At 52.2% G+C, this 26,414-nt stretch overlaps 11 protein-coding genes across 11 annotated transcripts, besides 2 other annotated features; 6 read left to right on the top strand and 5 right to left on the bottom strand.

Moving 5' to 3' along the window:
- Nucleotides 1-180: 180 nt before the first annotated feature.
- BO82DRAFT_424750 (alkene reductase) lies at nt 181-1,514 on the bottom strand (the record flags this gene model as incomplete). The annotated part of the gene is made up of 1 exon (XM_025640303.1): nt 181-1,514. One exon carries the CDS (start codon nt 1,512-1,514, stop codon nt 408-410), a length of 1,107 nt encoding a protein of 368 aa, XP_025487196.1. The 3' UTR covers nt 181-407.
- Nucleotides 1,515-2,180: 666 nt separating this feature from the next.
- BO82DRAFT_395720 (uncharacterized protein) lies at nt 2,181-5,491 on the top strand. The gene is made up of 7 exons (XM_025638803.1): nt 2,181-2,473; nt 2,752-2,936; nt 2,973-3,245; nt 3,316-3,543; nt 3,602-4,613; nt 4,690-5,105; nt 5,174-5,491. Exons 1-7 carry the CDS (start codon nt 2,208-2,210, stop codon nt 5,437-5,439), a joined length of 2,646 nt encoding a protein of 881 aa, XP_025487195.1. The 5' UTR covers nt 2,181-2,207; the 3' UTR covers nt 5,440-5,491.
- Nucleotides 5,492-6,094: 603 nt separating this feature from the next.
- On the bottom strand, nt 6,095-7,791 carry BO82DRAFT_358638 (major royal jelly protein). Its single transcript, XM_025636350.1, has one exon. The coding sequence runs from the start codon at nt 7,403-7,405 to the stop codon at nt 6,314-6,316; it is 1,092 nt and encodes a 363-aa protein (XP_025487194.1). The 5' UTR covers nt 7,406-7,791; the 3' UTR covers nt 6,095-6,313.
- Nucleotides 7,792-8,395: 604 nt separating this feature from the next.
- Nucleotides 8,396-8,688: a sequence feature (Protein overlapping with rRNA (BO82DRAFT_294959, PYH76993.1) was converted to a misc_feature.).
- Nucleotides 8,689-8,715: 27 nt separating this feature from the next.
- Nucleotides 8,716-8,788: a sequence feature (Protein overlapping with rRNA (BO82DRAFT_294959, PYH76993.1) was converted to a misc_feature.).
- An 843-nt stretch (nt 8,789-9,631) lies between these two features.
- Nucleotides 9,632-10,205, bottom strand: BO82DRAFT_406602 (uncharacterized protein; the record flags this gene model as incomplete). The annotated part of the gene is made up of 2 exons (XM_025639573.1): nt 9,632-9,892; nt 9,951-10,205. 2 exons carry the CDS (start codon nt 10,203-10,205, stop codon nt 9,632-9,634), a joined length of 516 nt encoding a protein of 171 aa, XP_025487192.1.
- Nucleotides 10,206-11,050: 845 nt separating this feature from the next.
- On the top strand, nt 11,051-11,959 carry BO82DRAFT_406601 (DUF3632 domain-containing protein; the record flags this gene model as incomplete). The annotated part of the gene is made up of 1 exon (XM_025639572.1): nt 11,051-11,959. The coding sequence occupies one exon, from the start codon at nt 11,051-11,053 to the stop codon at nt 11,957-11,959; it is 909 nt and encodes a 302-aa protein (XP_025487191.1).
- Nucleotides 11,960-13,791: 1,832 nt separating this feature from the next.
- BO82DRAFT_424741 (uncharacterized protein) lies at nt 13,792-14,879 on the bottom strand (the record flags this gene model as incomplete). Its single annotated transcript, XM_025640302.1, has 1 exon — nt 13,792-14,879. The coding sequence occupies exon 1, from the start codon at nt 14,755-14,757 to the stop codon at nt 13,792-13,794; it is 966 nt and encodes a 321-aa protein (XP_025487190.1). The 5' UTR covers nt 14,758-14,879.
- Nucleotides 14,880-16,554: 1,675 nt separating this feature from the next.
- Nucleotides 16,555-18,517, top strand: BO82DRAFT_424738 (pantothenate transporter; the record flags this gene model as incomplete). The annotated part of the gene is made up of 8 exons (XM_025640301.1): nt 16,555-16,863; nt 16,923-17,024; nt 17,078-17,158; nt 17,207-17,469; nt 17,527-17,594; nt 17,646-17,874; nt 17,925-18,149; nt 18,202-18,517. 8 exons carry the CDS (start codon nt 16,555-16,557, stop codon nt 18,515-18,517), a joined length of 1,593 nt encoding a protein of 530 aa, XP_025487189.1.
- A 105-nt stretch (nt 18,518-18,622) lies between these two features.
- BO82DRAFT_191240 (putative acetylornithine deacetylase) lies at nt 18,623-20,243 on the top strand. The gene has a single exon (XM_025630522.1). The coding sequence runs from the start codon at nt 18,817-18,819 to the stop codon at nt 20,125-20,127; it is 1,311 nt and encodes a 436-aa protein (XP_025487188.1). The 5' UTR covers nt 18,623-18,816; the 3' UTR covers nt 20,128-20,243.
- Nucleotides 20,244-20,925, bottom strand: BO82DRAFT_191241 (uncharacterized protein). The gene has a single exon (XM_025630523.1). The coding sequence runs from the start codon at nt 20,839-20,841 to the stop codon at nt 20,359-20,361; it is 483 nt and encodes a 160-aa protein (XP_025487187.1). The 5' UTR covers nt 20,842-20,925; the 3' UTR covers nt 20,244-20,358.
- A 1,439-nt stretch (nt 20,926-22,364) lies between these two features.
- Nucleotides 22,365-24,053, top strand: BO82DRAFT_395718 (glycosyltransferase family 31 protein; the record flags this gene model as incomplete). Its single annotated transcript, XM_025638802.1, has 3 exons — nt 22,365-22,464; nt 22,542-23,488; nt 23,560-24,053. 3 exons carry the CDS (start codon nt 22,365-22,367, stop codon nt 23,902-23,904), a joined length of 1,392 nt encoding a protein of 463 aa, XP_025487186.1. The 3' UTR covers nt 23,905-24,053.
- Nucleotides 24,054-24,282: 229 nt separating this feature from the next.
- On the top strand, nt 24,283-25,437 carry BO82DRAFT_358635 (peroxiredoxin). The gene is made up of 3 exons (XM_025636349.1): nt 24,283-24,499; nt 24,556-24,737; nt 24,812-25,437. Exons 1-3 carry the CDS (start codon nt 24,316-24,318, stop codon nt 25,247-25,249), a joined length of 804 nt encoding a protein of 267 aa, XP_025487185.1. The 5' UTR covers nt 24,283-24,315; the 3' UTR covers nt 25,250-25,437.
- The last annotated feature ends 977 nt before the right edge of the window (nt 25,438-26,414 follow it).

The raw sequence follows: 26,414 nt of genomic DNA, 5'->3' as shown, positions 1-26,414 counted from the left end.
AATACACCCTTTCCTCTTATCGTCATCAGTAGTCACGTGACAATATACCTTGCTGATTATCAATCAAGGCGGTGAAGGAGTTTAGAGCAGATGGAATCGATCGATCAATCATAGCATTTCTATCACTTTTTTAACACCCGTGTTTGCAAACAAGGAGAAACAGTATCAGGTAGTATATTACTGAGATAGTGAAGCCCTACTAAGATGGTTTTTTTTGCTTGAGTACTATGCTACTAAGTTCAATCGTGTCAAGAGAGTACTCAGCGCAGAAGACATATATTATCCAGCATGATTTGTGCATGGGACCTTTCGGACTCTGGTTCATTACAAGCCCGCAAGATGATTCTACCCATTACCTTCTATTTTTGGGGTTGTGTTTTGTGGGCGGTCAAAGTCCTCCGAAAACATCAGTTGTTCACTTTGGCAAATTCCGCACTGAAGGGATAGTCGATGTAACCCCTTTCTTGTATAGGAGTATAGAAGCTTTCTCGATGATATCGGTTGAGATCAAGTCCTTGGCGAATGCGAAACGGCAAATCAGGGTTCGCAAGGAAATGGCGTCCAAAGACGATTGCGACCTCGTAATCCTTGTAGTCATCCTGAAGAGCAGCTTCGGCATTTCCCGGGGTATATCCGCCCGCAACAAGCACAGGGGAAGTTTTGCCCCAGATGTCGAGAAGGAACTTGTTACTTTCCCCCTGTTCACAGTCCATATTGTTGATGACCCGCGACTCGATGAGATGCAGGTAAGCCAGGTCCAACTGCCTCAGCTGCTCCACAAAATAGGCAAATTGAGGAACGGGATCGGCCATCTTCATACTTTGCCAAGTATTCCACGGACTGAGTCGAAACCCAACGCGGTCAGCCCCGATAGCATCCACTGCAGCCCTGGCAACTTCCAGCCCAAACAGGGCTCGATTGGAAACACTGCCGCCCCAGCGATCGACGCGCTGATTTGACACATCTTGAAGAAACTGATCGACTAAATAGCCGTTTGCTCCGTGGATCTCAACGCCGTCAAACCCAGCTCGGATTGCATTCTTTGCCGCTGTCGCAAAGTCATTGATAATGTTCAGAATCTCTTCATCTCTCAATTCTTTGGGAACGGGCATTCCAGGCTCCATCGGAATCGCACTGGGGGCGTGGAGCTCATATCCGCCCTCTGCACGAAGCACAGCAGGATCAGCCGCTCTGCCCAGCGCGATCAACTGACAATAAATGAAGCTGCCCTTTTCATGCACGGCGTCGGTGATTTCTTTCCAGCGCTGGATCTGGGGCTCGCTCCAAATTCCAGGCCCATGCGGAATCCCGCCTTCGAGTGCTGAGATCTGGGTGGCTTCGGCGATGAGCAGCGTCCCTGGCACAGATGCTCGTTGCTCATAGTACGTTTTGGCTATGGCTAAGGGGACGTGTTCTGCGTCGGCGCGGAGTCGAGTGAGCGGAGCCATGACAACTCGATGCTCGAGATGAAGGTTTTCAATCTGCAGAGGCTCGAAAAGCTTGTAGGGCGTCATGGCGAGCCGAATTTGGTGTCGCTATGTTGGACGTTCGTGATATTTCTCTTGATTAGGGTCAGGTTATGCGAAGAACGGTTGATTTTCATGATCTTGAATGATCCTCTCAGCTGAGATTGATGATTGGAACCGTTTTGGAGGCCCTTGAAGATCATTTTCTTTTGCCACGGCTGATATCGACGGTGGATGGAGCTGTGGAGCATTTGTGGGTACCACCTCCATACCACCTCCATACCACCTCCAACACCTCCAACGTCACCCAGCATGAGAAACCGCAAATGATAAGTCCAGTACTCATGAAGTCGGGTATGCAAAGAGCTCATATGTCAGCATGCGGTTCCGAATATTGCTTGTCCCTGTTCATTGAGCCTTCATAAGCTCTGTAGAGTACCTTGATCTCGCCATGGACTGTACCCTACTTGGCCCGGGAGGACGGAAAAGGTCGATATCATCTACCGACACATGCGCAGCTTGACCACAGCATTGAAAGCAAGAAGAGCCGTGCAGGATATGTGGCCGCTAGACACACATAGTGAGTTTGAATTCGAAATGTTTAGGCGATGCCAAGCTGTCATAATTTACTTTGCATGATCTCTAATAGGGAACCATCGACGTTGCCGAGACGCCCCCAAAAGGTCTCACGTCATCTCCACGCAGGCAGGTTACCCCTAGTATCGCACCTCTCCAGCAGCAATGATCATAAAACCTCGAAGCCGGACCATCATAATTGGTGAAAGGGTATTGGACCACTCGGGGAGTCTCGATGCCAGCGATACCCGGAAGCAGATTGACCTAGCGTTTGAGAACGTCGATGGAGTACTTCAGACTGCCGGAATGAAATGGTGGGAAGATGTATATCTTGTCCGAACTTACCACGTCGACATGGACACCTCTTACGACTATCTCGTCGAGAAGCTCAAGAAGCGTATTCCTGGACATCGACCAGAATGTTCCTCCAGGTTCAACCTCCCCGCTTGTTATGTAGTCGAATCTTGAGGTGTAACAGTTACATGTATCATTAAGATATTTTTGTGATTCTATTCTTGGCATGATATGGAGGTATGATGTAGATGAACAATGAAGGTGTCGAGAAGCATGAGTGTAGTATAGATGTGTAAATCCCTAGTTAGGGCATGTCATCGACGTCATTCGTGGCGGTGGCCACGTGACTGTTACCACCTCCATACCTCTAACGTCTCCATTCTAAACTTTAACTCTCCCTTACACACACTCTCAGCATTGTCTCCCAACCTCCAAAAATCACGCATGGAGTTGTCTTCAGTAGGACCAACCCCGGAGTCATCATCAGCAGGCAAGCGAAAGCCTCGGATATGTTCCTACTGCGAGCGATCCTTCCGGCGCTACGAACATCTCCAAAGACATCTTCGAATTCGTTAGTGCAGACCTCCCGCGAAACCGAATGTGGGTCTATGAGACTGAGATAATGGCAATTTTTAGATACACATGAGAAACCCTACGAATGTGACTGCGGTGCATCGTTCAGTCGGCGAGATCTGCTGAAGCGCCACCAAAGTATTGGCCACGCTCCGATTACTCCATCGACGGAGGACCCGTCACCTGCAGAGGTTCACCATACCAGCAATGTCCAGTCTCAAGTAGAGTATTCCCATTCCAATCTCCAGCCATCTTTGCCGGAGCTAGCAGATCTTCATGACATCGCCCAAGGGCTTCCGAACCAGACTAGCCACTATCCCAATGTGCAACTCGAAGGTATGGTGTAGTAGCATATCTCATTGGTGATTCGCGACAAACCACCGGACCGGGATTGACTCCAATGTAGGGAATCCGCTCTTCAGCTCCCAGGATCTGCTGGTCCTGCAAGATCTGGAGATGTTCAGTAACAACATGGGGCTAAACAACGAATGGTATCTCCCAACGGAACCTAGCATAACACAGATCTTCGCGGGCGATTCAAGCTTCAATCTCAATACAAACTCATCTATTGGTGCATATCCCGTTGATCCTGGTCAGGCTCTGAGCAAGTTACCAACCGAGAGAGAAGCGGTCGGTAAGACCATCTCGAACATCCATCCGAGCCTGAAGGTGCAGCTAAACATCGATGATAGCGGAATTCGGCGTTCTGACGCTGCCAATCCTGACTGTTACAAATCAGCATCGCGATCGCCTGCTTCAAACGCTGACGCGGGCCCATTCAACTGAAGCGGTCAACAACCTGCCATCATGCCACTCGTTGTCACGGTTTGCAAATGGCTTTTTCGATGGATTCTATCCGCATTACCCCATGGTGCACATCCCAACGTTCAGGATTGATGAATGTGAGCCAGAGTGTCTTTTGGCCATGTGCGCCCTGGGTGCTGAGTTCCGCCATGAGAATCGCAAAGCGGTGGTGCTGTTCCATGCGGCTATGGATATATTGCAGCAACGAACGCGTGAAAGGCAAATGACGAATGGTGGGGAAGCCCTATCGCCTGGGGACACTACGACTTCACCAGATCGGGGATCTATTCCAAATCACGAGAGCTTGCAATACCGCGAAACCATACGCGACGCACGCTGCGCTTTTCTCCTGATCGCTTTCGCGACTTGGCAAGGAAAGGAGGACCTAGCACGAGAAGCATTCAACCTTCAAAGCTTCCTGGCGCGATGCATCCGGGAAAGCCAGCTCGAGAAGGCCGACCAAGACCCCGATGCAAGTGCCACCGACTGGCAGGCCTGGGTCCAAGAAGAGACTGATCGCAGGATTAAGCTGTTTTCTTTTGCCCTTCTGAACCTGCAGTCTCTCGCTTTCGGCACCCCCTCCGTGATCCTAACGGATGAGATTCGCGTTCGCCTGCCATGCAGCTGCCTGGAGTGGATCGCTCCAAGCTCGGAGAAATGGAAGCGTATCCGAACCAGGCCCGGGTTTCGGGAGCAGATGATGTTTCAAGATGCCCTCTGTCACATCATGAAATACCCGCCGGCGCCGGGATTCCCAAACGCGTACCCGGTGCCTTCGCCCCAGGCGAACTATATCCTGCTGCATGCGCTCATTCAGCAGATCCTCCTCGCGTATCGTGCTCTCGGGCCATACAATGATGCCAACAAATGTTTAATCAATGGCCAGAAGGAGATAATGCGGTAAGTCAATCCGCTCAATTAGCCTTTTAACCGAAGACCCCTATTGCTCTCGGGCTAAATTTTTACTTTCTGCAAGGCACGCCCTTCACGCCTGGACTTCCCTATGGCAGCGCGCCCCGGAATCCAGCTTGGATCCCCGCAACCCCAACGGCCCCGTGACCTTCACCTCGACCGCGTTCCTCGGGGTTGCGTATGTTCGCCTCGGCCTCGATATTGGGTCTTACCGAATTCTTCGATCGCGAGACGCGAACGAGATAGCCAACCGGCTGCTAGAGATGCCGCGGCTTCCCGCCGGGCCGCATCTCCTCCCCGCGATCCTGCATGCCACCCACGCCCTCAGTATCCCCGTCAAGTTGGGCGTGAACTTTGTGGCACAGAGCCATGCATTCGTCTGGAGCATCCAACACTCACTTTGTGGGCTGGAGTTCGCCATCTTCCTCAGCAAATGGCTGTTCTGTATCGCGAACTGTCAGACGAGGCGGCCGCTTGACGGTATGTATTCTTCCGCTTGTGTGGTCGGAGAACCATGGACACATTGGTGCTGACATACTGACATACAGAGCACGAAACACGGTTGGTCAGCTGGATCACCGACATCGTCGAAGAAGGCCGAACCTCCGGAGACGAGGACCTGTGGGCCCGACCGTCGATCCCCTCGGACTGTGTCTACCTGGGCTTTGCCGTCGCGAAGCTCTGGGCCCGGTTGATCCGAGGCAATGAACAGTGGCTTCTCCTGAAGATCATCGGCGATGGTCTGGATATCTATGCCGACAAATGCGACCGAGATTCTGTTCGCTCTCAGGCTAGAACGTCGGCGACCGCATGAGAATATCTTTCCTATCTGGCAACATTTAACGAGGGTGAGATATTAGATCACGACTGGGCGAAGAACGAAATTCGCAATGTGTATGAATCAATCAATATATTTCCTATTTTATTCAGGCATTCAATCGTAAACTCACCATGTCATACAGTTTAAACCACCTAAGATATTGCACAATATGCTGACAGAATAGAAAAGCTTGTCTTCTCACGTACCATTGATGGCATGCGATGCTCGATCCAGGTGTTAGTTCCCTTAGGCATTGTGTTAGACGATAGAGTGGAAAAAGCCCAGTGGAGTGTAGATTGCAGGTATTGTCTCGTCGCTTGGCCACAAAGCACTAACTGGCTATTTAAGCATCAGGTCACCGGAGCTACAAACATCCATAATTTGTGATCTAAAACCTTGGGAAATCTGACGGACACTGAGATGGTTCTTGAATTTTTGTCTTGAAGGTGGGATGCTCGTTTGGTTCGGAACACGGACAATCAGCCTAATTCCAAATTGGGGAAAGCCCTCCCGCACTGATAGGCTAGACCCAATCAGGATCTGTCGAGAAGACCCGTGACTCGTGACCCGTGACCCGTGACCCGTGATTCCCCCCCCCCCGGTAGCCGCGCCAATTGCGTGATCTCGCTACTTGAGGACCACCGACAATCTTGCTGTGCGGCAAATAGTTAAGTTACAACCACTTAATAAGTCATCACGCACAGGTTACTCATAGGAAAGCTCTGAGTAGGTTATTATCAAGCAGGAGTTGTATGTTCTGTTACTGCCTCGTGCCGAGATAACGTTTCTTAGATATACACGATCACAATGCCATCATACACGCGGGTGATATGCCACTAGTATGTTACAGGTCCAGTACGGTCACTCATTAGGCGTGGTCAATCGGGGAAGGACCGGCCTCGATAGGATAAGTGAAGATGTAGTTGGGGCCGGCAGCCATCAGGCCATCACCACCCGGACGCATCTGGGAAGCAGGCAGCCACAGCTTTTTGTCGGGAGTGACCCACATAAGGTCAGTCCAAATCAGGCGGTCATCCTGGAAGAGGATTGAGGCAAGACCCTCGGGGGTCACCTTCCAGATGGCCAACAGGTTGGTATCGCTGAAATAGATGTTGCCGTTGCCGTCGATGGTGGTGCCGCCAGTGCTGGGGGTCAGAGCAACAGCCTGGACATAGTCACCAAGCGAGGCGGCGAGGGTAGTGTTGGTGAGAGCAGCGTCAACATAGGTGGTCTCGATCTTGTACAGACCGCCGTTGCAGGGCTGGTAGTACAACCAGACGCCGTCGGGGGAGACTTCGATCTGGTCGAGGCCGACGGCGAGGGTGCTGCCGGCGGCGCCGTACCCAGGCACCAGGGTGTGGTTGTACATCATGGGGAACCAGGCCTGAGCAGAAGAGTGGTCGGAGAGCACACGCACGCCGTCGCCGGTCGTCATGTTCAGGATGATGAGCGCCCCCGCGGTGTCGCTGAGGTAGGCCACATCGCCAGCGGCGTTGAAGCGGACGTCATCGACACCGCTCTCCTCCGCCTTGACGTTGTCCAGGTAGTACAGCTTGTCAACTGCGTTGGTGGTCAGGTTGACACCCACCAGCTTGGTTGAGCCATTGACGCCCGACGAGCCGCCGTCAACAACCCAGTAGCGGCCATCCGGGCCGATGCGCGCTCCATCGACGCTGACAAAGCTCGTGGTCGGGTCGGAGCTGGGGTCACTGGAGTTGTATGCGTTCCACGCCGCGTCCGGATAGAGGGTGGTGCTGTTGTCGGCGAGAAGCTCCACGATTTGGGGCGCGGCGGTCGTGGAGTAACGCTGCGTCAGGAATTTGCGGCCATCGGCGGAGATACTGATGCCCTGGGTAGCACGCTCAAGGGAGTAGACTAGCTCCAGGCCCGGCGTGTTGGTCTTCGCAGCAACATAGGGCGCAGAGATGCCCACGAGGGCGAGTACAAGAGAGGAAAGCATGATCGGAGATGTTCTGCGTGTCTGTTTCTTAAGTTTTCGGTGGGCGTCGTGACTGAATATATAGAGCAATTGCCGTGGGCCATGGCTTCGCAAGCTAGCTGCTGGTGAAGACAGATGGTCAAGAAACAGCTGAAGCATGATCGCAACCAGGCAGGTACTACTGAGTACAACATAGTTCCGATCCCGTTGACTCCGAGGGATCCCGCCCCGCTCCGAAAATTGCCAAGACGGTGCGGATGGAGGCACTTAAGCTGCAAGAAGTTTAGTCTCCGCATCTGCCGTGCAAAGTGGTTCCACTTGGAGAGAAGCTTGAGATTGATAAGAAGTTTAACCAACTTTGGGCCTTCAGACTTCAGCGCGGACAATAGGCTTAGTTCTTGGCAAACGTTGGTGCACTATTCGCTGATGACGAGTCGGAGGACTCTAACCATGGGTCTAGCCGCAGCCGAACTTCTTCCGGTACATTGAGCTTGTTTAAGATTGCTACGGCTGGGATCAGCAGAGAATCTCGTTACGCCGCCTTGGCCAGATGAGAAGGCTCATCCTCGTACAATCTGCTCGGAGATTTAGACCGTTCTGCGCCTTTGGACGAGACGCCACAATCTGTTCATTAGGACTTGGTAGCCACTAGTCTAGCTCACACACGGCGTAGTATGACGCATGCTCCCTCACAATCGTTTGTGGGTCTTGGCGTAATATATCTTGCTGCAGCCAAGACACGCAGAATCCAAGGTCCAAATCGGATTCAGATGTTCCTTGTACTCAAACGGTATTGAGTGCGATCGATTATCGTCAGACTGCATTGCCCAAGCCGAGGTCTAATGCGCATGGGCCGATTCAATGCGCCGATTTGGTAGGAGTGTTTGAAGGCGGGCGTCAAAGCCTGAATACTCAGTAATCACATCACAGAGGATTCAAATATATACAATGGAAGACTGCGACATCAATCTTGTGAAGCATGAGCCGAAGACATTGACGACTCCGACCAATTTAAGCAGTAATCTCATTGTCGGTGGCCGAAGTATTGTTGAAGTTCTCAGCTATAAGATCCAACCACAGCAAGCCACCTTTTCGATCGCAGCTCGTAGTGTTGACGCTTATGACTGTGGTAACGAATTTCCCCGGGGCAGTAGCACACGTCGTCCGCTCAACGACTACCACTAAGCAGCAAGAAGTGATCAAGTCAATCAATGAATCCGAATTAAAGTGAAACGCCCGTTCGGTCTTGAATGCCAACAGAAGATTCAACCCAGAGGACAAAAACATACAACAGAAGGGATTCGCTGGTGGTCACCCACCCAACTACTAACCTCCCGGCGTGTGGCTTAAGTACGGCTGAGCGGACGGGAAGCCCTGTTTTCCACACCCTGTGGTCGTATGTGCTTGGTTTCTCAGTTACAGCACAGATATCGACCTGTTAAAAATTCCTCCTTACGGGCAACACAGACGGTTCTTCCATGTTATTCGGACGGTTTGGTGGACATGGCATTATTCCGCTGGACGGCCGGGTTCGCGCCCGCAAGCGATCGGATACCCGCGAGCCTTCTGCTTCGTCATGGATCAGGGCCAGATTCTCAGAAAAGTACCTAGTACTCACCTGCGCGAGCGCATGATCTCAGAACTTGTACCAACCTTCTTCAATCGGCACTACACTCGCAGTCCGAAAAGTAGGAATCTTCATACCGCGGCACGGCACCATGCGGACATAATTAATCTAGGGCTCGATTTGTTATACCTCTGCTGCGGCGGCAGATGCTTAGTGCAGATGTTATGTGAAGGTTTATACCACATTCATGTTGAAGACAAGGTGCAAAGAAGTAAATGACCAGCTTCCAAGCTTAGTGATACGGACAGAGAGTTGAGGGTCTGATCATTAGAACTACATACATGAGAGATAAACCGAGTGAAAACAGAATTAGCAAGTTAGATAAATATCAAGCAGGGTTGTAGAGATCCTCCGGAACAGGCAATTATTAAGAAACATCGACAGATCCAACAAACGGTCTTGAAAGTAGTCAAGACAATGACCCGGAAAACACAAAGACACAAGCAGCGAGAGTAGCCAAAGCCAGCAAAAAGCTTACACGGAGAGGGGCAGTATGTGAAAACCACGGCCCAGGAGGTCTTTCGTGGGTGATGAACTGCCATGTCCATGTTTTCTGCTGGGTTTGTTGACTTTTTGACATTGTGGTAGCATACCCATCTGAGATCAGGTTGACCCCAAGGTCATATCACTCGAACTGCATCCGGATCCAATCCCCGTCTCCAGACGCCGGTGTCAAGGACAGGGGCTTCGCGAAGAGAAACGTCGACGGACCCTCGCGGGAAGCACAAGCATGCTTTATTGTGGAACACTCTGGGATACTTTTGTTGAGGATCCATGTCCTCGCCATCAGGTTGTAGATCCCAATACCTCGCAGTCAGTGTAGCCTGGCTTGCTAGAATGCGACGACAGGGCTTATCCGCAGGAAGATCCGCACAAGAATACTGGAGTGTGCCTTAGTAAGCCACGATTGGACGAGATAGGAAACCAGGAGTAGCTTACATAGGATTCCACCGAAGACGATAACGGAAGGTCCATGAATCGGCAGTGAGGGTCGATAGGCGAGATACTGATATGACTGGTGAACCGAGAGCTGGACCGAGGAGGGAGGTGAGATGACCAGGTTCTTCGCCTGACCAGCCGAAATTCAGAGCCGGGAATTGGGATGCCGGCTGAGCTGGCGTTTTGCGTGTCCGATGCAGACGCAGAGCTGGTGGTGGAAGATGTTTGGGTGGCAGGGCCATTGGGTTTCTCCATCTTGTGCATACAGCGACAATTATGACTCCTGGATGAAAGATGCTATTGCTACCTCAACATGCAAAATCGAAGCTCATATATACTATCACAACCAGCCTTTCGGTTTCTGACTGCTAATCACTCAATCAGATCATTGGGAAACAGACACGGTGGTTGAGAAGCGTGGAAAACCTCCCTATCCAAACCAAAAGGCACTTGAGACTCAATGTTTCGCCACATAAGAAAAAACTCAAAGGCTCTATGCCCGAGCATGAGACTGTGGTGGGGCATAACTAAAGCTCTACACATGGTCATATGATGAATCAGTCCAGAGGTTCATGATAGTGACAAAGCTGGGCGATGAGGAGTCCATGACTCAGTGGGTGGTCGCCTGATGTACCAATCCTTTGTTTAGGAGGTACTTTGACCAAACAAATTCGTCCAAAGAGACTCGTTGAAGAGATGCGCTCTTTTAGCGAGCTTGAAGAGCGATCGAAACATCAAAGGCAGGTGTAAAAGTGGTGGAGCTGGGTGTCAAAACCTGTAACAGGGGTTAGACATCGCCTTTTTCAGATCCGTCATTGAATTTCTGTTGTGGATGAAAAGGAAAAAAGAGGAAAGGGTAGCACAATAAGCCAAATGGCATCCTCCTATCTACTATAACCGGAACGAAAGGGCCTGGAGACAAGACCTAGCTGAGAGACCTGTTTCACAATTTATACGACATCCAACACGAAGCCAGTCACAACGCGCGGGATATTTAAAGACCTTTGGGTCTATCCTCAAACTCCGACTTAGTCCTCATCATCTGGATCACAAACATCCAGCGGCTCACGCAGAAACCACTTTACACCCAATCGTGCAAAATGGCAAGCTACAAGAGGAATGGTACCAGAAATGTTGATGCCGTTGGCTTGCGTAAGCTCGGCGTTTCTGAAGAGAATATCGCGCTTCAGGAAGCGTACGAAGACATTCTAGATCGTCTTGTCAGGGGCCAAGATCCATTGAACCCAGAGGAAGCGGCCCGCGAGCTGAATGAGCTGACGACATCTGAGCGAGTGCCACTCACTACAACCGTCGGGAGACATGATCAACCTCGAAGCTATCACCTCTATCGCCTGGCTACATCCCTGACTGAAGTGGCCTGGTCCACGGAGTGTGACACCGACGACGTCCGGGCACGGCTGGTCGATTTTGTGGAGGCTCTGGCTAGGTATAAACTCTGGGACGACCTGGATTACTTCGGTAACGCCATGCGTGAAGAGTTGGATGGGGTTTTTTCCCACAAACCGGAGGGCACATCCCAGGCGCGAATTAGCTTTGCGTCCTTTACCACCAGGCTGATTGCACGGGATCTGTTCTGGGGATTAAACTTCCCTGCATGGGAACTGCGATCGACGCTGGAGAAACCCCTCTCAGATGCTAATACGTCCCGGATAGATGCATATCTCGCCATCGTGCGCGAGTATATCCTCCATGCGGGTGTGAAAACCTACAATCACCTACGCACTCTGGAACGTGACCTGCCTCACCTTAACGCCAAAAAGAAGGAACATAGCGAGCGGATCTACATGGCGTGGTCCCTGTACAAAGAGGGCAAAGGTAAAATCTTCAGCGTGGAGCGTTGGCATTTCTGGAAGCAGCGCATTGCTGAGCTTGCAGAGCAAGCCTCGCCTGAGTATCAGATGATCGCCACGGGTCTGGTTGCAAGGATGAACCAGATCGAGATGAATACCCCTTGGGACGGGGTTGTGGCGGATCCTGGAGCGGCGTAGTACATTCACCTGTCTACGCAACCGGGAGAAGCCTGAGAGTCCAGTTTCCTGAAGCCATGCTTCTCGCTCTAGACTGTCTCTCGTATGCATTCCTCTAGTTTGGTCTTGTAATTGAAACTCAGTTAAACAAATCGTGATATGAGAGGAGGGTATCTGTTCGTGTATGTCCAAAAGAGGGAGGAGGGGGGCGGTTGCTGGCTGGTGGAACTGAATCAGGGGGGGGGACCAAGGCAGAAAGATAGAAATCAGTTACTCGTTCTATTGCATGGACGTGTTGGAAGGACAGGAAAATCACTCTCAAGCCCCTGGCTAGATCAATAACTCTGTAATTCAATACACTTACGAGGTGCCGGGCGGATACGGTTGGGGAGCGTAATTCAATTAACCAAAGTCAGATCAACTTCTACTAGAAATGGGATATCTCTTGGCTTAATGATGGTAATTACCTTGCTTAGCTCCTCAAACTCGAATGCATATCGGTGGGCAGCGGCGGCGGCGGATGAGTATCTGGCATTGGCGGGTGAATGTCTTGCTATAGACTTTCAGAAGAAAAAGTAAGGATTCACAAATTCCAGCATGCTTTTCTCAGCGTGATATTTCTTGACTCAGAGCTGGCGTTATTTCCTATTCAGCAAGCAACTGGACTCTCCTTCGGCTAACTAGCTAGTCGCGGTAATTTTTTAGCAGCCGACCCAGCTCGCGTGCTATTCATTGAGCCAGTACTGCATTCCCATTCGCACGATCATCTAGGAATTCTTGCAAGTCTTTTCCGCATGAGATCCCTTCAAGGCACGGAGGCAGTGTAACAAGGGGCTACGAAGATTTTGCGATTCTGCATTAGAGAGCCGCACAAACTCCTCTAGATCTATTCCGAAAACCTGAGAAGCCCAGAACTTGCTCGCTGACTTTGCGGAAGACGTCAAAGCCATTCCACGATGGCGCCCCAACACCTGTATGACCTGTATGCTCACGAGCAATGGTGAGACAAATGGGAGCCTAGACTAGTGGCGCAAATGTGCTGGACTTTGGTGGTCACCTATCAAACCTTCCTGAACCAGGGGCAGACCTCTCTATGACACTATTTGAGTAGAGTCTTGTGCCTCACTAATTACTTCCTGCTGCAAAAGCCTTGGGCTGCTACTGCTGCGCAAAGCCCGAGAATCGCTCTTTCATGCAGTCTCGACATCGGTAGACAAAGGAAAACATACGGTGAAGGACTGGGGCGGTTTTCCGGGACCGAGATGTTCTCCCTTCAACATATTGACTTTTATGTTGACTGTAGATGTAATGATGATTTCAAACACTGTCGTGGGAAGGTTCACTCTACTCGCGCTGTGCTCATCCCAGTTCAACCGCTCCGGCTTCCTACTTAGGTCCCCGGTCATCACGTGACCCACACTTGGGGAGGGGGGGGGGGGGGGGGAAAGCCTGGTGCAGCCTCCTTTCGGCGCGGTCGCATTTGAGAGTGTGTCAAGAACATATGTGCTAAGAACATGTCACTGATTCTGCATTCTGCAGAATGAGATTCTCTTATGTCGAGGGTGGAGGGAGTAGGGGATATTGATGTTGAACTTGTGCCTGCAGCCGACTGATGCTTTGGTGCTGCTCTTCCAGTTTCTATCCTACATTATCGCTATCTTTGGTGTAGATCGCATGAATGACCCTCGACTAAGCCAAAATCCACCAAGTTTGTCCAGCACCGATTCCAAGACTCTAAAGTCATACGCAACAGGCTCAATTTCTTGACCCTACACCACTACTTAATCTGCCTACAACCGTTACTCCTCACATTCAAAACACTTAGACTCACAGCACCCTGCATGCGATATGTTTTACAACTTGAACCTTTCCCCCCCAAACACCTCACTCATACACGGCACCTCCTCCACAAACAAGGGCAAGCAATAGTTGGCGTTAACATACCAACCGATCCCCGGGCTGGTCGCGGGGCAGATCACCTTCAGCCCGCGACAGGCCTCGACACCACTCTTGAGACAGATCTCGCATTTGCCATGGAAGCACCACGGCGCCGCCTGGAACGCGCCCGCGCTGTTGGCGTCGCGCGTGAAATACAGGTGGTCGGAGCAGCGCTTGTCGATCCAGCCGGCGCCGTCCACGTTCCACTGGCCAAACGCATCCTGCAGGATGAACTGGTCGCCGACGGCCACCTCCTTGTCGCTCGCCGCGCAGTCCGTCGTGCTGGCGCACACCTTGAAGTAATAGATGTCCTCGTACTCGGTCTGTAGGATGTAGTCCAGCGCGCCGCGGCGGATGGACAGTGTGCGGTTCTGTGTGTCCTTCAGCTGGTAGCAGTGGCCCTGCTTCAGGCCCGTGGTCTTGGAAGAAGAGGCGGAGGCGCAGACGCCGAGGGGCTTGCAGTTGATGTTGTTGGGCTCCGGCGCTGGATCGCTCTTGGGCTGGCACTTCTGGCCGTCGAAGTAGGCGGTCCCGACCGGGCAGCAGGAGCCGGACTGCGACTTCGTGTCCCACAGGTAGATGTGGTTGGTGGCCGGGCAGCAGTCGCCGTGCTGGGCGCTGGGGGTAGCCAGATACGCCTGGCTGGCTTCACAGCATTTTCCCAGCTTGCTACCCTCGGGGCCGGTCAGGAACACCTGGTTCTGCTCATTGCAGCAGCGCCGGCGTTGGGTGATCGGGTCGGTGTACTTGCCTCCTTCGCCGGTGCAGATGGTACATTCGTCGCAGGAGCCCAGGTCATTGTGGACATCGTAGAGCTGGCCTACGGCTCGAGGGCTGTTAAATCGTGTCTGGCAGAGCTTGTCGCAGTCTTCCTGGCTCATTGGGTCCGCTGCAGCGGTGAGTCGTCATGCGAGGCCGAAGAGCAGAAGGATGGTGCATGGAGAACGCATGTTGTGGAATGTGGACCGATATTTCTTTTTGTAAGATTTGAAACTACAGTATGTGATACAGAAGATATGAATAACTGAGAGACAGTGGTATGGCACTTGGAGTATGTCAGAGACGAGATGGTCCACGATTTGGAGTTATTGTACCTGTATTTATACCTTGCGTTTTCTCATAAAGAAGTTCTTGCTGCTCAAAACTCGCTCATAGCCTTGAATTGTCACCTGCAAACGACGTTAGCCTACACATCCACCTGTGAATGGCAGTGTGATGACAAGCTACCACTTGCATATCACTTGCATCTTGGCGTGACTGAAGTCAGTAAGAAAGATATGTCCTTCAATAATTGGGAACATAGGCGTCCACCAACATGAGATCCCCAAGCATGACCTGCATAATCTCACGCACTGCAGGGCTCTGCTTGCCAAGCGGAAGTTTCCGTGGCTGGCTGAATTATGCAGGGTCACTCGGGCCGAGATACCCTCGATCCTAGCTTTTCAGCACATAGTGAGATGGATTTTGTGCTAACTCATTGCCGGTACGTCTTTGTCCCACGTTATGACCTCCTGGGATAGCGGTTGAACGCGTATCACTAGACTTTGAGTATTCACACCGTGCCATTTTTCTAAATCTCATTTACACATGAATCATATTTTTCGAACTTCTACAAATTGCCACAATGAAGACATTTGCCGCCATACTGTATGCTTGGCCTGTCAAGCCCAGGATTCTCGAGCACGAGCAACAAGTCCCAGTGTTCAAGATAAGTACCTCGATAGTTCAGTGGCTGACTGAAGTTCTGTGATTGGCCTGCGCGCCCTCAGAGATGGTGTTGAAGCAAACAGCAGACCCCAAAGCGCTAAGACAGCCCGAAGACCTTTAAGCACATTGCCGCCTGGGGAAAGCCTCTGGGCTTTTTCGAGATCAGCTGAAACTATTGTCTCTCATCTCATTATAAAGGATAAATATTCAGGTTTTGGCAATGAGTATATCTCACGGCCCTTGCCATTTCAAATTGGCACAGAGCTATCTTAAGAAAGCAAGCACATAGCTGGCCTTCGGAGTATGTCTTCCAAGATCGTTGACAGCTTTCAGTTAACTCTTGTGGACAAAGATTCCCGCAGGGTATACTTCGCATGTCAACGCGCCCGTGGGACGAATCAGCATTGGGTAATTGTCGCAGTGAAGATATCGATGGCAGTCATCAGTTTCAGCTGTTACCCAGAAATGTTCTCGGTACCATAGCGAATACATCATATGCTCACAGGAAATTGGGTGGAGCAGTGCCTGTTGTTTTCTCTCACCCCAAAGCCTACCTCAGATATGGTATTCATTCTCCCCTGCGGCATTGTCTCAGCATCCCGTCATTATCGCACTTTTTAAATGCGGGCCCAGAACACCCGTAGACTTGCTGATGTTATCACAAATTGCAATCACACCATTCGCTACCGTTATACTTGTGCATGCAGCTCACAGTGAAAGTCTTCAAACTAATGCAAAGTTATCTCGGCAATCAAATCATGTAGCCGAGGAGGGGTATGCGCAGTACGCTATCATGCCCGAAGTCGGCGGGGTCGCTCTTGCGCCATCAAAGCCGTGGATAGTAACATTCCTCAATCCCCGCATCGGAATGCCATAAAATATGAGTGAATACACCAGCAGAGTTACGTGTGCCCAAATAACAGCAGCAGTCATTTCAAAACCCCAGGAACTCGAAACATCACCGAACGATCATGTTGTCGGATGCTTCAGACGATCAACACGTCCAACCGGCACCGGCCGCTGGTAGTGAAGACCCTAAAACAGTCTTCATCGACGAGAAACCCATCCCTGGGAGAGGTTATGTGCACCAAGTTAACCGCAATGCGGACATCACAGTTCCTGACAAAGGGGAGGCTATCCCAGGCTACGATGCCGAGTTAATGCGCGAACGCGCCGCACTGAGTGCGGACGAGGAGAAGAAGCTCCTGCGACGCGTGGACTGGCATTTGATCCCGCTTCTAGCTGTTATTTATATGCTGAAAAGTGTCGACTTCACAAACGTGAGACCTTCCATGCTGGGAGTAATTATGAGGGTGGTCCTCTGACGGAAGCTTTTTAGGTCTCTTACGCACTTACCATGGACAAAGGAACTCCTCGCAACATCCTGACTGAGCTTGAGATGACAAAGGACCAGTATAATTTGGTGACAGCAATGTACTATGTGAGAATCACCGTGTTTGTAAATAGCTGCGATGCAGACTAATGAGTCACAAGATTCCCTACATTATCGCCGAAGCGCCGTCCAATCTTCTGATCAAGGGAGTCAAACCCTCCGTCTGGCAAGCTCGGATTCAGGTAAATGTCATTCGCCCACCAGATATATCTCACGTCTCACGTAACCAGGTCTCATGGGGAATCGTTCTCTGTTGCCACGCAGCAGTCAAGAATCGACAAGGTCTCTATGCTGTCCGCTTCTTCTTGGGTCTATTCGAAGCCGGTCTTTGGCCGGGGATGCTGGTCCAGTTGTGTTACTGGTATCGACCGGATGAGATAGCTCCCCGGATTGTGTTGGTTACGCTGCTTGGAAATTTCAGCACGGTCATCAGTGGTGTGCTTGCCTTTGCTTTCAACGGTGTGACGACCGGGGGGTTGTCGGGGTGGAAATGGTGCGTTCGGCAGATCCATGCATGAATCGATGTCCTCGAAGCTAACCTTGCTACCAGGTTGATTCTGACAGAGGGGATCATCACAATCGTCCTGGGTGTTATCACATATGTCTTCTTGCCAGATTGTATGCAACATCTTCGAAATGAACCTAGACACTGCTAACTCACTCCACTAGTTCCCTCTACATCATCCTGGCTCTCCGAAAAGGAGCAAGCCTTCATCCAAGCTCGTCTCCCCCGCAACTCCCCTCGAGCGCAAGAATCCAACTTCAACCTTCGAGAGCTGATCACCTGCCTGCGAAACGAGAGAATCTGGCTATTCCTGCTCTGTTGGGCATTCTTCACTGTTGGAACCACCGGTCTCACATTCTATCAGCCCACTGTGATTGCCAATCTCGGCTTTACGTGAGTTGTTGTAGTACATGGTCGCAAACCAGCGCTAACCAATTTTCAAGCTCGATGGGCGAATCCCTCCTCCTTAACATTCCCTCCGCCGTGTTCGCGGTGATTCTGACGCTAGCGTTCGGGGTCTTCGCCGACACCGGAAGGATCCCGCAACCAGCCATCCCGCTCGCCTTCATGATAGTCATCGAAGCGTGCTATGGCGTGCTATATGCATTTCCGAACAGCGGGGGTGTCTATGCCGCTACGATCATTGCGGGCGGATTTTCCACCGCTTGGTAAGCACACCCCATCCGGAAATTGTTTGCCAATGGCTGATAAACGCTGTAGGTACGTGATGATGTGGCCTTGGCGAGTTCAGACGACGCAGGGGGCCACAGGCTCGGCGTTTGCGATTGCCTTCGCCAATAGCTACGGGCAGATCGGAGGCGCGGTGGGATCGCAGCTGTTCAATTCTCGGTATGCGCCGCGCTATACCACCTCGTTCGGGATTGCCATGGGGTTCGTGGGGATGGCAATTATTATGAATCTGATTACCTGGGGGCGTACGTGGAAGGTGGATGTCGATACGAGGAGGTTGAAGAGGGTCCGGCGGGCGGCGGCGAAGGAGAATCAAGCGGTGCTGGAGGATATCGAGTTCCGTTGACAGGTGAGGGGAAGGGCCTTGGCATGTCTGTAGCGAGATTTACAAAGATTGGCCTATGATCTGAAATAGGTCAGGTGGTATATAGATAAGAAATACAGCAGGATGGCAATCTCTTGGGCAGTCGGACTAGATATGATGTCGGAAATTGATAAGCACACGCCATTGCGGGGAGGAATGCCCTAATCCACATTCATCCGATTCCCCTCACCGACTCGCCAATTCCTGGAAACTAATATACATCCTGCACGCCCAGGATTACATAGCCTCCCTAGGTGACATTATTGAAAATCGGCACCCCAATGAAGGCATTTGAGATTATCAGCATCGCTGCCCTAGCGAGGCGAGCTCTCGCTTCAACACAGCAACCACTCTTCGACCCTCTCCCCCACGATGCGATTATCAACCCTAACAGCGAGTTAGAACTCGACCGAATCATCATCTCCTCGCCTCTACTCAGCTTTCATCGCGACATTGTGACCATCGAATCCGTCTCGGAAAATGAGCAAGAAGTCGGCGATTTTATCATCGACTTCCTCTCCTCCCACAACCTCACCGTCGAGAAGCAAGTTGTGACCCCCAAGACCACCACCACCAAAGAGCGCTTCAACATCTACGCCTACGCAGGAGACAACCGCTTCCCCGAGATTCTATTAACAAGCCACATCGACACTGTGCCACCCTTCATCCCTTACTCCCTTCATCCCCCAGCCCCAAACCCGCATACGGGGAAATTCAACCGAAAGGACCTCCTCATCGCCGGCCGGGGCACCGTAGACGCAAAAGCCAGCGTCGCAGCCCTAATCTTCGCCGTCCTCGACACGCTGGCCACGGACCCGACGGTCTCTGTAGGTATTTTACTAGATGTTGGCGAGGAGAAGTCCGGCGTGGGGATGAAGCATTTCTCTGCCTCGGAGCTCAATCCCGCACCGTCGAGCTTCCACACCGTCATCTTCGGTGAGCCGACGAATGGCGATTTGGTGAAGGGCCACAAGGGCACTCTGGGGTTTAAGGTCGTCGCGCGCGGGAAGCCCGCGCATTCGAGTTATCCCTGGCTCGGAGAGAGTGCCATCCTCGCCATCTTGCCTGTTCTCGAGCACATTAATTCCTTGCAGTATGTTCCTCCTGAGGAAGGGGGGTTACTGTGGGGTGAGGTTCTGGGTAACTCCACCTTGAATATCGGGACCATTAGCGGAGGCGAGGCGGCCAATGTTGTACCGGCGCATGCTGAGGCCACGGTCTCGGTGCGGTTGGCAGCGGGGAGCCCGGAGGAGACCAGGCGGATTATTCAGGCTGCTGTGGATGATGAGTTGATGGGTGGGGATGGTAGCGTGTTTCTGGACTTTGGCGGTGGGGTCGGCAATGGGACGGTCGGAGCACCACCGCAGTTTTTTGAGACGGATGTCGAGGGGTTCGAGGTCATTGCGGTGAATTATGGGACGGATGCGTTCTCGTTGGGGATTCATGATCGTGAAGATGCGCGGAAGGTGAAGCGATATTTGTATGGGCCGGGGCGGTTCGAGGTCACGCATGGGGAGAAGGAGGCGATCACTGTGCGGGAGCTGGAGGATGCGGTCGAGGGGTATAAGAGGTTGATTGCTGCTTCGTTGTGATTTCGTGGAGAAGAATGTGCTGTGAGCATGTTCTGGTATACCTTTGGGTGTTCAATCGAGATTGGGCCACTAATGAATCATGCGACACAATTATCGGGGATGAGGATAAGGTACTGTACGTCAACTCCAAAGCGCCTATATCTCTAGTAGCCCTGCCTGCGTAAGCAGCTTCATCACTGGTTCCAAGCATTCAACAATGGGTTCACCCCGAACAGCCCTAGAACCCCATCCTTATCGATACAAGACAGAAATATTATCCACCTCCCACCCCGCACTCCCCGTATAGCCCACCAGCGATCCTCTCGCCACGTTCCTGTAAGGCGTGCCTCCCTCCCCGCCCGCCACCAAGTGCTGGCCCCGGCTAGTGACGATCTCAATCCTATCAACGCGCCACGCTGCCCGGATACTACATTCCGTCATCGTCTCGTTGGTCGCGAATGTCAGGATCTTGAGCTGGTCCCCGTCCTGCGGGTGGTTGTAGAGCTGTTTGCGCTGGTCGTTGAACCAGGTGATCCGCAAGCCCTTGATTACCCATAATCCCGCTGAGTCGCCGCTCGCGCGGCCCTCCCAGATTTCCAGAGTTTTCACAGTCGTGGCGTCGTGGTCTGGATAGATGGAGAAAGGAGTGCCGGTGTTGCGGCCGTAGGTTTCGGTGCGGGAGGTGGGAGCCGACGGTGTGTGGATGTCTGCATACTGTGGGATACGTATCGGCATACTTTATGTTATGTTAACGAATGTAAAAATCATGTACTGCAAAAAGGAACTGTTTCTGAGCACGGAGGCACGTTACGTTTTCTATTCAAGACACAACGACCCCGCACTCACGCTGGCGCAATTCAATGACTAATCTTTTGTGTGGTTGGCGCGCAGAACCTTACTATTTTCAGTAGTACATACACGTCATCCTACTTGGACAGTACTGTACAACGTGTATGTTCTTTGTCGAACCAAGACGGCGATGTCTTCCGGAGATCATTTGGCAATGTGCTTGGTATTTCACTGCCCCCAGCAGACATTTGTTCTAATTCCGGGCCAATTCTGGATTTTCGTATTTAGATCTTTTTGCTACAGTGGACTAGGAATGTGACCAAAATTGCCTTGTCGGGCGAACTTCCGGCAGGCGAGAGGAAGAGGAAAGGCGTTAACCGGACGGAACATCAGATAACCTTATCGAGTTAGGGCTTGGCTGATGGGTCACTTAGGTTGAGAAAATCAAGGTACCAAATCACGGATAAACTCATGGGTTTCCTCCTTAAAACTAGGAAAAGACATGGTACTATCGGTACCCCCTGATAGCGTATTGTAGAATGATACGAGAGAAGAATTTGATGGAATAGTGGCGGGGAGTTCCAATGCTGATAGGCTTCCATCAGGTTCCGATAAAGAATCGCTATTCCTGATGCCTTAGGTGTTCACGGATTACCCACTGGTCGGTGATGCTACTCAAGCGAGGCCTTATGTATGAACCACGCATGAGGCTCAGCGAGACAAGCACAAGTTATTCTAAGTCTGTGTGGACTGCCAGAAAACCTGGAAGTCCTGTTAGTGGTCCGGTGTCTCCCCACTGAGGATTGCATGACTGGTTCGCACTAAATTTAGTTCATGTCTCGGGTAGGTCAAAGGTATTGCCGATATTAGTAGCGAGACCCTCGAAATGGAACCACTTTACAGCCTTAGTGACATTGTACCAATTCCAAGGTGTACACAGTAGAGTAAACAAACTCAAAGTCTATAGCACAGATATATTGCTTACCGTCATTTTATAAGATGCTGGGAAGAAGGATTCATGGTGCGCTCGGACGCTGTCTTTCGAAGATATCCTAAGGCTGGGTTGAGCGCCCGGACGTCTATCCCGAGGCTCTGGCACTGGGCCGTCGAAGCTAAGACCAATGGAGGCTCAAGTAGTCGAGCAGAGCTGAATTGGCAACTCATAGTTTGTAAGGTACCTTAGTCTTCGTTGATAGCGAGTTGCCCGTATATTCTGGGAGAAGCGAAAGATGATTTGCTGTCAAAGTGAGGTAGGTGAGTTACAGTACTCCACATCCACAGTGATCCTTCCAGCTTGACATCATGTAGCTTTCCGGTTGTCTTACCTTCCACCCCCACAATTTGGTTTTACCTAACCGTGTTTCTCACTTACCTTTCTCCTCTTTCCCCAGTGGGCTATTGTGAGCGGAAATGCTTGCCTATTTACAGTCCGTTCTCTTTCCGAATCTGTGCCCTTTCCCCAGTTAAATATGGCCGGCCTCCTGGCCTCAATCCCTTCCTGCCAGTCCAACCCCACCCTTTTTTTCTCCGGCCTATATTCCCCTCCGTCTTCATGCACCCTACGGGACTGTGGGTGCAACCAGCCTCTCGCAAGGCGTTGTGGCTGGCACTTGGGTTGATGAGTCTAGGACTTACCCTTGTTGTAGCATTCTATGAGACCCGCCCAGCTGCATGGAGCACCGGTTGGATTGCAAACATGCACTCGCTTCACAGTCCAACGAACGAATACCACCATCATAACCCAAACGCCTCATTCATCCAGAGTAACGCCCGTCCCGATGACCGACGGTGCTCAGCTTTCCCTGACCCGGGAAACGTGCTACTGGTGATCAAAACCGGAGCTACGGAAATCTACGAGAAGCTGCCTACGCAGCTGCTGACGACCCTCGGCTGTTCGCGAAACTACCTCATTTTCTCCGACCTGGAGGAGCGCATCGGCCCCTACCACATACAGGATGCACTGGCCGACTACGACCCCTCGCTAAAGGAGTCGCTCCCGAACTTCAGCCTCTACTGCAAGCAGCAAGAATACCGGCGCACGGGGCAAGATATCGCCACACTCAGGAAAGACGGCCGCGAGGCGTGGACCCTCGACAAGTACAAGTTCCTGCACATGGTCGAGATGACCTGGCGGGAGCGACCGAGCATGGACTGGTACGTCTTCATCGAGACGGACACCTATCTCGTGTGGAGCAATCTCCTGCTGTGGCTGCAGACGCTGTCAGCGGACGAGGCGCTCTACATGGGCTCGGTGGCCTACCTCGATAGCGAGCCCTTTGCGCATGGCGGGAGCGGGTACGTCATCTCTAGGAAGTTGATGGAACGGTTCGTGGGCGCGGATCCCGGCGTTGCCGGCCGGTATGATGGGGTCTTCGAGCCCGAGTGCTGCGGGGATGTTGTCCTCGCGCGCACAATCAAGAAGGAGACCGACGTCGGGGTGCAGAATTTCTGGCCCCAGGTCAATGGCGAGAAGCCGGCGACACTACCGTTCGGACCCAGTCACTGGTGCCAGCCGGTGGTGACGATGCATCATGTTGAGCCCAGGGAGCGAAGTTCTATCTTTGCCTTTGAGCAGGCACGCGAGAATATCTCTGTGAGTATAAGCATTCTATCTTATAATGTAGTCGTTGATGGGAGATGAGCTCATTGCTGATGATTTGATAGGAGCCCTTGTTGTTTCGCCAGTTGTCGGAACTCGCGTTTCCGTCGCATGCAATGCCGGAGGAGGAAGAGGACTGGGATAATTTTTCCAACGTACCTCTTGTTTACCTTGATGGAGAGGTGCCCACGCTAGAGACGTGTCGGGTGGACTGTCTGAATAGGAATGATTGTTTCCAGTACCGGTATAGTAGTGGGGAGTGCCATGTGCTGACCGGAGCATTCCAGCGAGGAACTAAGCGTGAGGCCGAGCCTGGTAGGCGATGGATTTCGGGGTGGAATGTCAAGAAAATTCAAAGCTGGCGTGAGAGTCAGATTTGCGTCGAACCGGAGTGGGTGAAGGGACATTAGTGCCTTCGGTCATTGGCGTCAGGGTCTGCTGGCGGACAGGCGGTTAGGTTGAGGTGCATTGAATAACCAGATATTCCGACTGAGAGATGCTCACTACAGCGGCTTTTTGCGGAGAACGTTTGCCTTTCGATGTACGGTACACATTTAGCGAACATACATAGTAACCACTAAGACATGTCTTAGAATTGCTGACCAGTCCCCGCCAGTTAGTGATGCGGCCTTAACAGGGTGTTGGATGCCTCAGGAAAATGCCGAGTAGATGATGCCTGAGGTGCCAACACCCTAAACAGGCTAGTGCATAGTTATCCCCGCTGATGCAATGGGCGAGTGACGAAAACAGGATCGCTGGAGCTTTGGCAGTTGAACTTCTTCACCTTCTCACGATTGCCAATTGCTTCAATCCACATCACAATGGCGTCCATCATCTCCCGCGCTAGCTTCCGTGCTCTCACGGCTCTTCCCCGGGCCACCCCTCTCCCTCGTCTGTCACTTTCCAGCCAGCTCCCTCGCATGCAGCCCCGCGTGCAGCCCCTCCCCCGCCGCTTCCTCACCACCATTCCCCAGGAGCAACCCCGTCTGCGTCTCGGGTCTAAGGGTAATTAGCCCTCTCGCCATAACATTCTCCAATTGACTTACTCTGACCCATCGCAGCCCCCAATTTCAAGGCGCAGACCACCCATGGCGAGCTTGACTTCCACGAGTTTATCGGCAATAGCTGGGCCATCCTGTTCTCGCACCCGGCCGACTTCACTCCCGTGTGTACCACCGAGCTGGGCGCCTTCGCCAAGATGAAGGACGAGTTCGAGAAGAGAGATGTCAAGATGATCGGCCTGGTTCGTTACCACCTCCGTCTTTGCTCACCATGACCATTGAAATGACCAAGCTAACCATCCACCTCACTCTCTAGAGCGCCAACGACCTCAGCTCCCACGACCAGTGGATCGACGACATCAACGAGGTGGCCAACACCCAGGTGCAGTTCCCCGTGATCGCCGACGCCGACCGCAAGGTGGCCTTCCTGTACGACATGATCGACCAGCGCGACCTGGATAACATCGCCGAGAAGGGCATCCCGTTCACGATCCGGTCGGTCTTCATCATCGACCCGGCCAAGACCATCCGGCTGATCATGTCGTACCCGGCGTCGACGGGCCGTAACTCGGCGGAGGTGCTGCGTGTGATCGACTCGCTGCAGACGGCGGACAAGAAGGGTATCGCGACCCCGATTGACTGGAACGTGGGCGACGATGTGATTGTGCCCCCCTCGGTGTCGACGGAGGACGCCAAGAAGAAGTTCGGCAATGTGCGGGAGCTGAAGCCGTACCTGCGCTACACCAAGGCGTGAAAGCTAAGCCTACTTGGGCCCGGCTCGGCACAAATAGGGAAAGAACATAGGTTTCAGGGGTTAATGTAACATCACTGTAATCTAGACCACAATTTTACAAGCTCGGATGCTGTAATCTCAGGGCCTCAGGCCACAATGGTGAATTAGCGGACAGGGTCCCGGTCCCGTGATTGCGGGAGATAATCAGCAGTTACAGTACCCAGTAGTCTAGCCTGATCTAGAAAGGTGAACTCTGCTATCATTGAGCTAGCCAAATACAGTAACATCAACACGAGGATGCGGGCTGGACGAATCACGGGGCTTGTTCTGCGCCGGTTTGTTTTGGTCGATGTGTTGTTTTTTGGGGTTGTTATGTTGATGGCCGGACGCCCCCAACTTTCTTTCCTCACAATCACCGTGCGGTTCCTGGTGATCCGTCCAATCCTGTCCATGGCTGGTGCTTATCTCAAATTAAAACTGCCTTGACCACGGAGTAGCTTTTGTATCTTTTCAGTATTTCCTTGTTGTGTCACCGACGATACTGAGGCATTCCTGACTTCCACAATTGTCAGCCGTGACCCGTGGTACCTCCCGAACATCCCTAATATCCCATACATTGGGGCTGACAGGGCACTCCTTCGTCCACCAATTTCCATTCCACTGCCATCGATATAACCTCCTACAATCATCCGGAATAGCCGGACCTATCAACTCCATTGCCGGGGCATTCCCACCAGTCAGCCCACATTCCATCCCTATCCGCCGCCACACCCGACAGTCACCCCCGGCATTCCCGTGGCTTTTTCATCCAGTAGTGCCGATAATAACAAAACGGTCCGTGCTCAGTGCGGATGTCTCTCCACTCGGGCAGTCGGGATCGCCTATCCCGCCGGTCTAGCAGCACCCCCAGCCGAGAGCTGCCGGAGGCCCCCGACTCCACCACCCCGAGCTACTACACCCTGTCCCCGCCCCCGCGCCTGGGCTACCGGGGTGAAGACAGCTACGTCTCCAGCCTGAGTCCCAGCCTTCCCTCTGATGTCCATCCGGAGGGGCAGCGCTACTCCCCCCAACGTTACGACTACAGTCCCCGTGAATATGACACCTATGCCCACGACCATGACCCTCACGAATACGATTCTCTCGACAATGCAGACCATCCCCTGTCCGAATCAACTTACGAGTATGA

This window comes from Aspergillus uvarum, assembly GCF_003184745.1.
Source record: "Aspergillus uvarum CBS 121591 unplaced genomic scaffold BO82scaffold_74, whole genome shotgun sequence".
Taxonomy (NCBI): Eukaryota; Fungi; Ascomycota; class Eurotiomycetes; order Eurotiales; family Aspergillaceae; genus Aspergillus; species Aspergillus uvarum.
This window is presented reverse-complemented; position numbering and strand designations above follow the sequence as displayed.

What these genes read in the sequence shown, in the direction of transcription:
- BO82DRAFT_395720 (XM_025638803.1), top strand. Translation starts at nt 2,208, where the DNA reads ATGATCATAAAACCTCGAAGCCGGACCATCATAATTGGTGAAAGGGTA. An exon ending in CGACCAGAATGTTCCTCCAG is followed by an intron (nt 2,474 to 2,751) that starts GTTCAACCTCCC and finishes ACACACTCTCAG; the next exon opens with CATTGTCTCCCAACCTCCAA. An exon ending in GACGAGGCGGCCGCTTGACG is followed by an intron (nt 5,106 to 5,173) that starts GTATGTATTCTT and finishes ACTGACATACAG; the next exon opens with AGCACGAAACACGGTTGGTC.
- BO82DRAFT_358638 (XM_025636350.1), bottom strand. Translation starts at nt 7,405, where the DNA reads ATGCTTTCCTCTCTTGTACTCGCCCTCGTGGGCATCTCTGCGCCCTAT.
- BO82DRAFT_191240 (XM_025630522.1), top strand. Translation starts at nt 18,817, where the DNA reads ATGAAGGCATTTGAGATTATCAGCATCGCTGCCCTAGCGAGGCGAGCT.
- BO82DRAFT_191241 (XM_025630523.1), bottom strand. Translation starts at nt 20,841, where the DNA reads ATGCCGATACGTATCCCACAGTATGCAGACATCCACACACCGTCGGCT.
- BO82DRAFT_358635 (XM_025636349.1), top strand. Translation starts at nt 24,316, where the DNA reads ATGGCGTCCATCATCTCCCGCGCTAGCTTCCGTGCTCTCACGGCTCTT. An exon ending in TCTGCGTCTCGGGTCTAAGG is followed by an intron (nt 24,500 to 24,555) that starts GTAATTAGCCCT and finishes GACCCATCGCAG; the next exon opens with CCCCCAATTTCAAGGCGCAG. An exon ending in ATGTCAAGATGATCGGCCTG is followed by an intron (nt 24,738 to 24,811) that starts GTTCGTTACCAC and finishes CTCACTCTCTAG; the next exon opens with AGCGCCAACGACCTCAGCTC.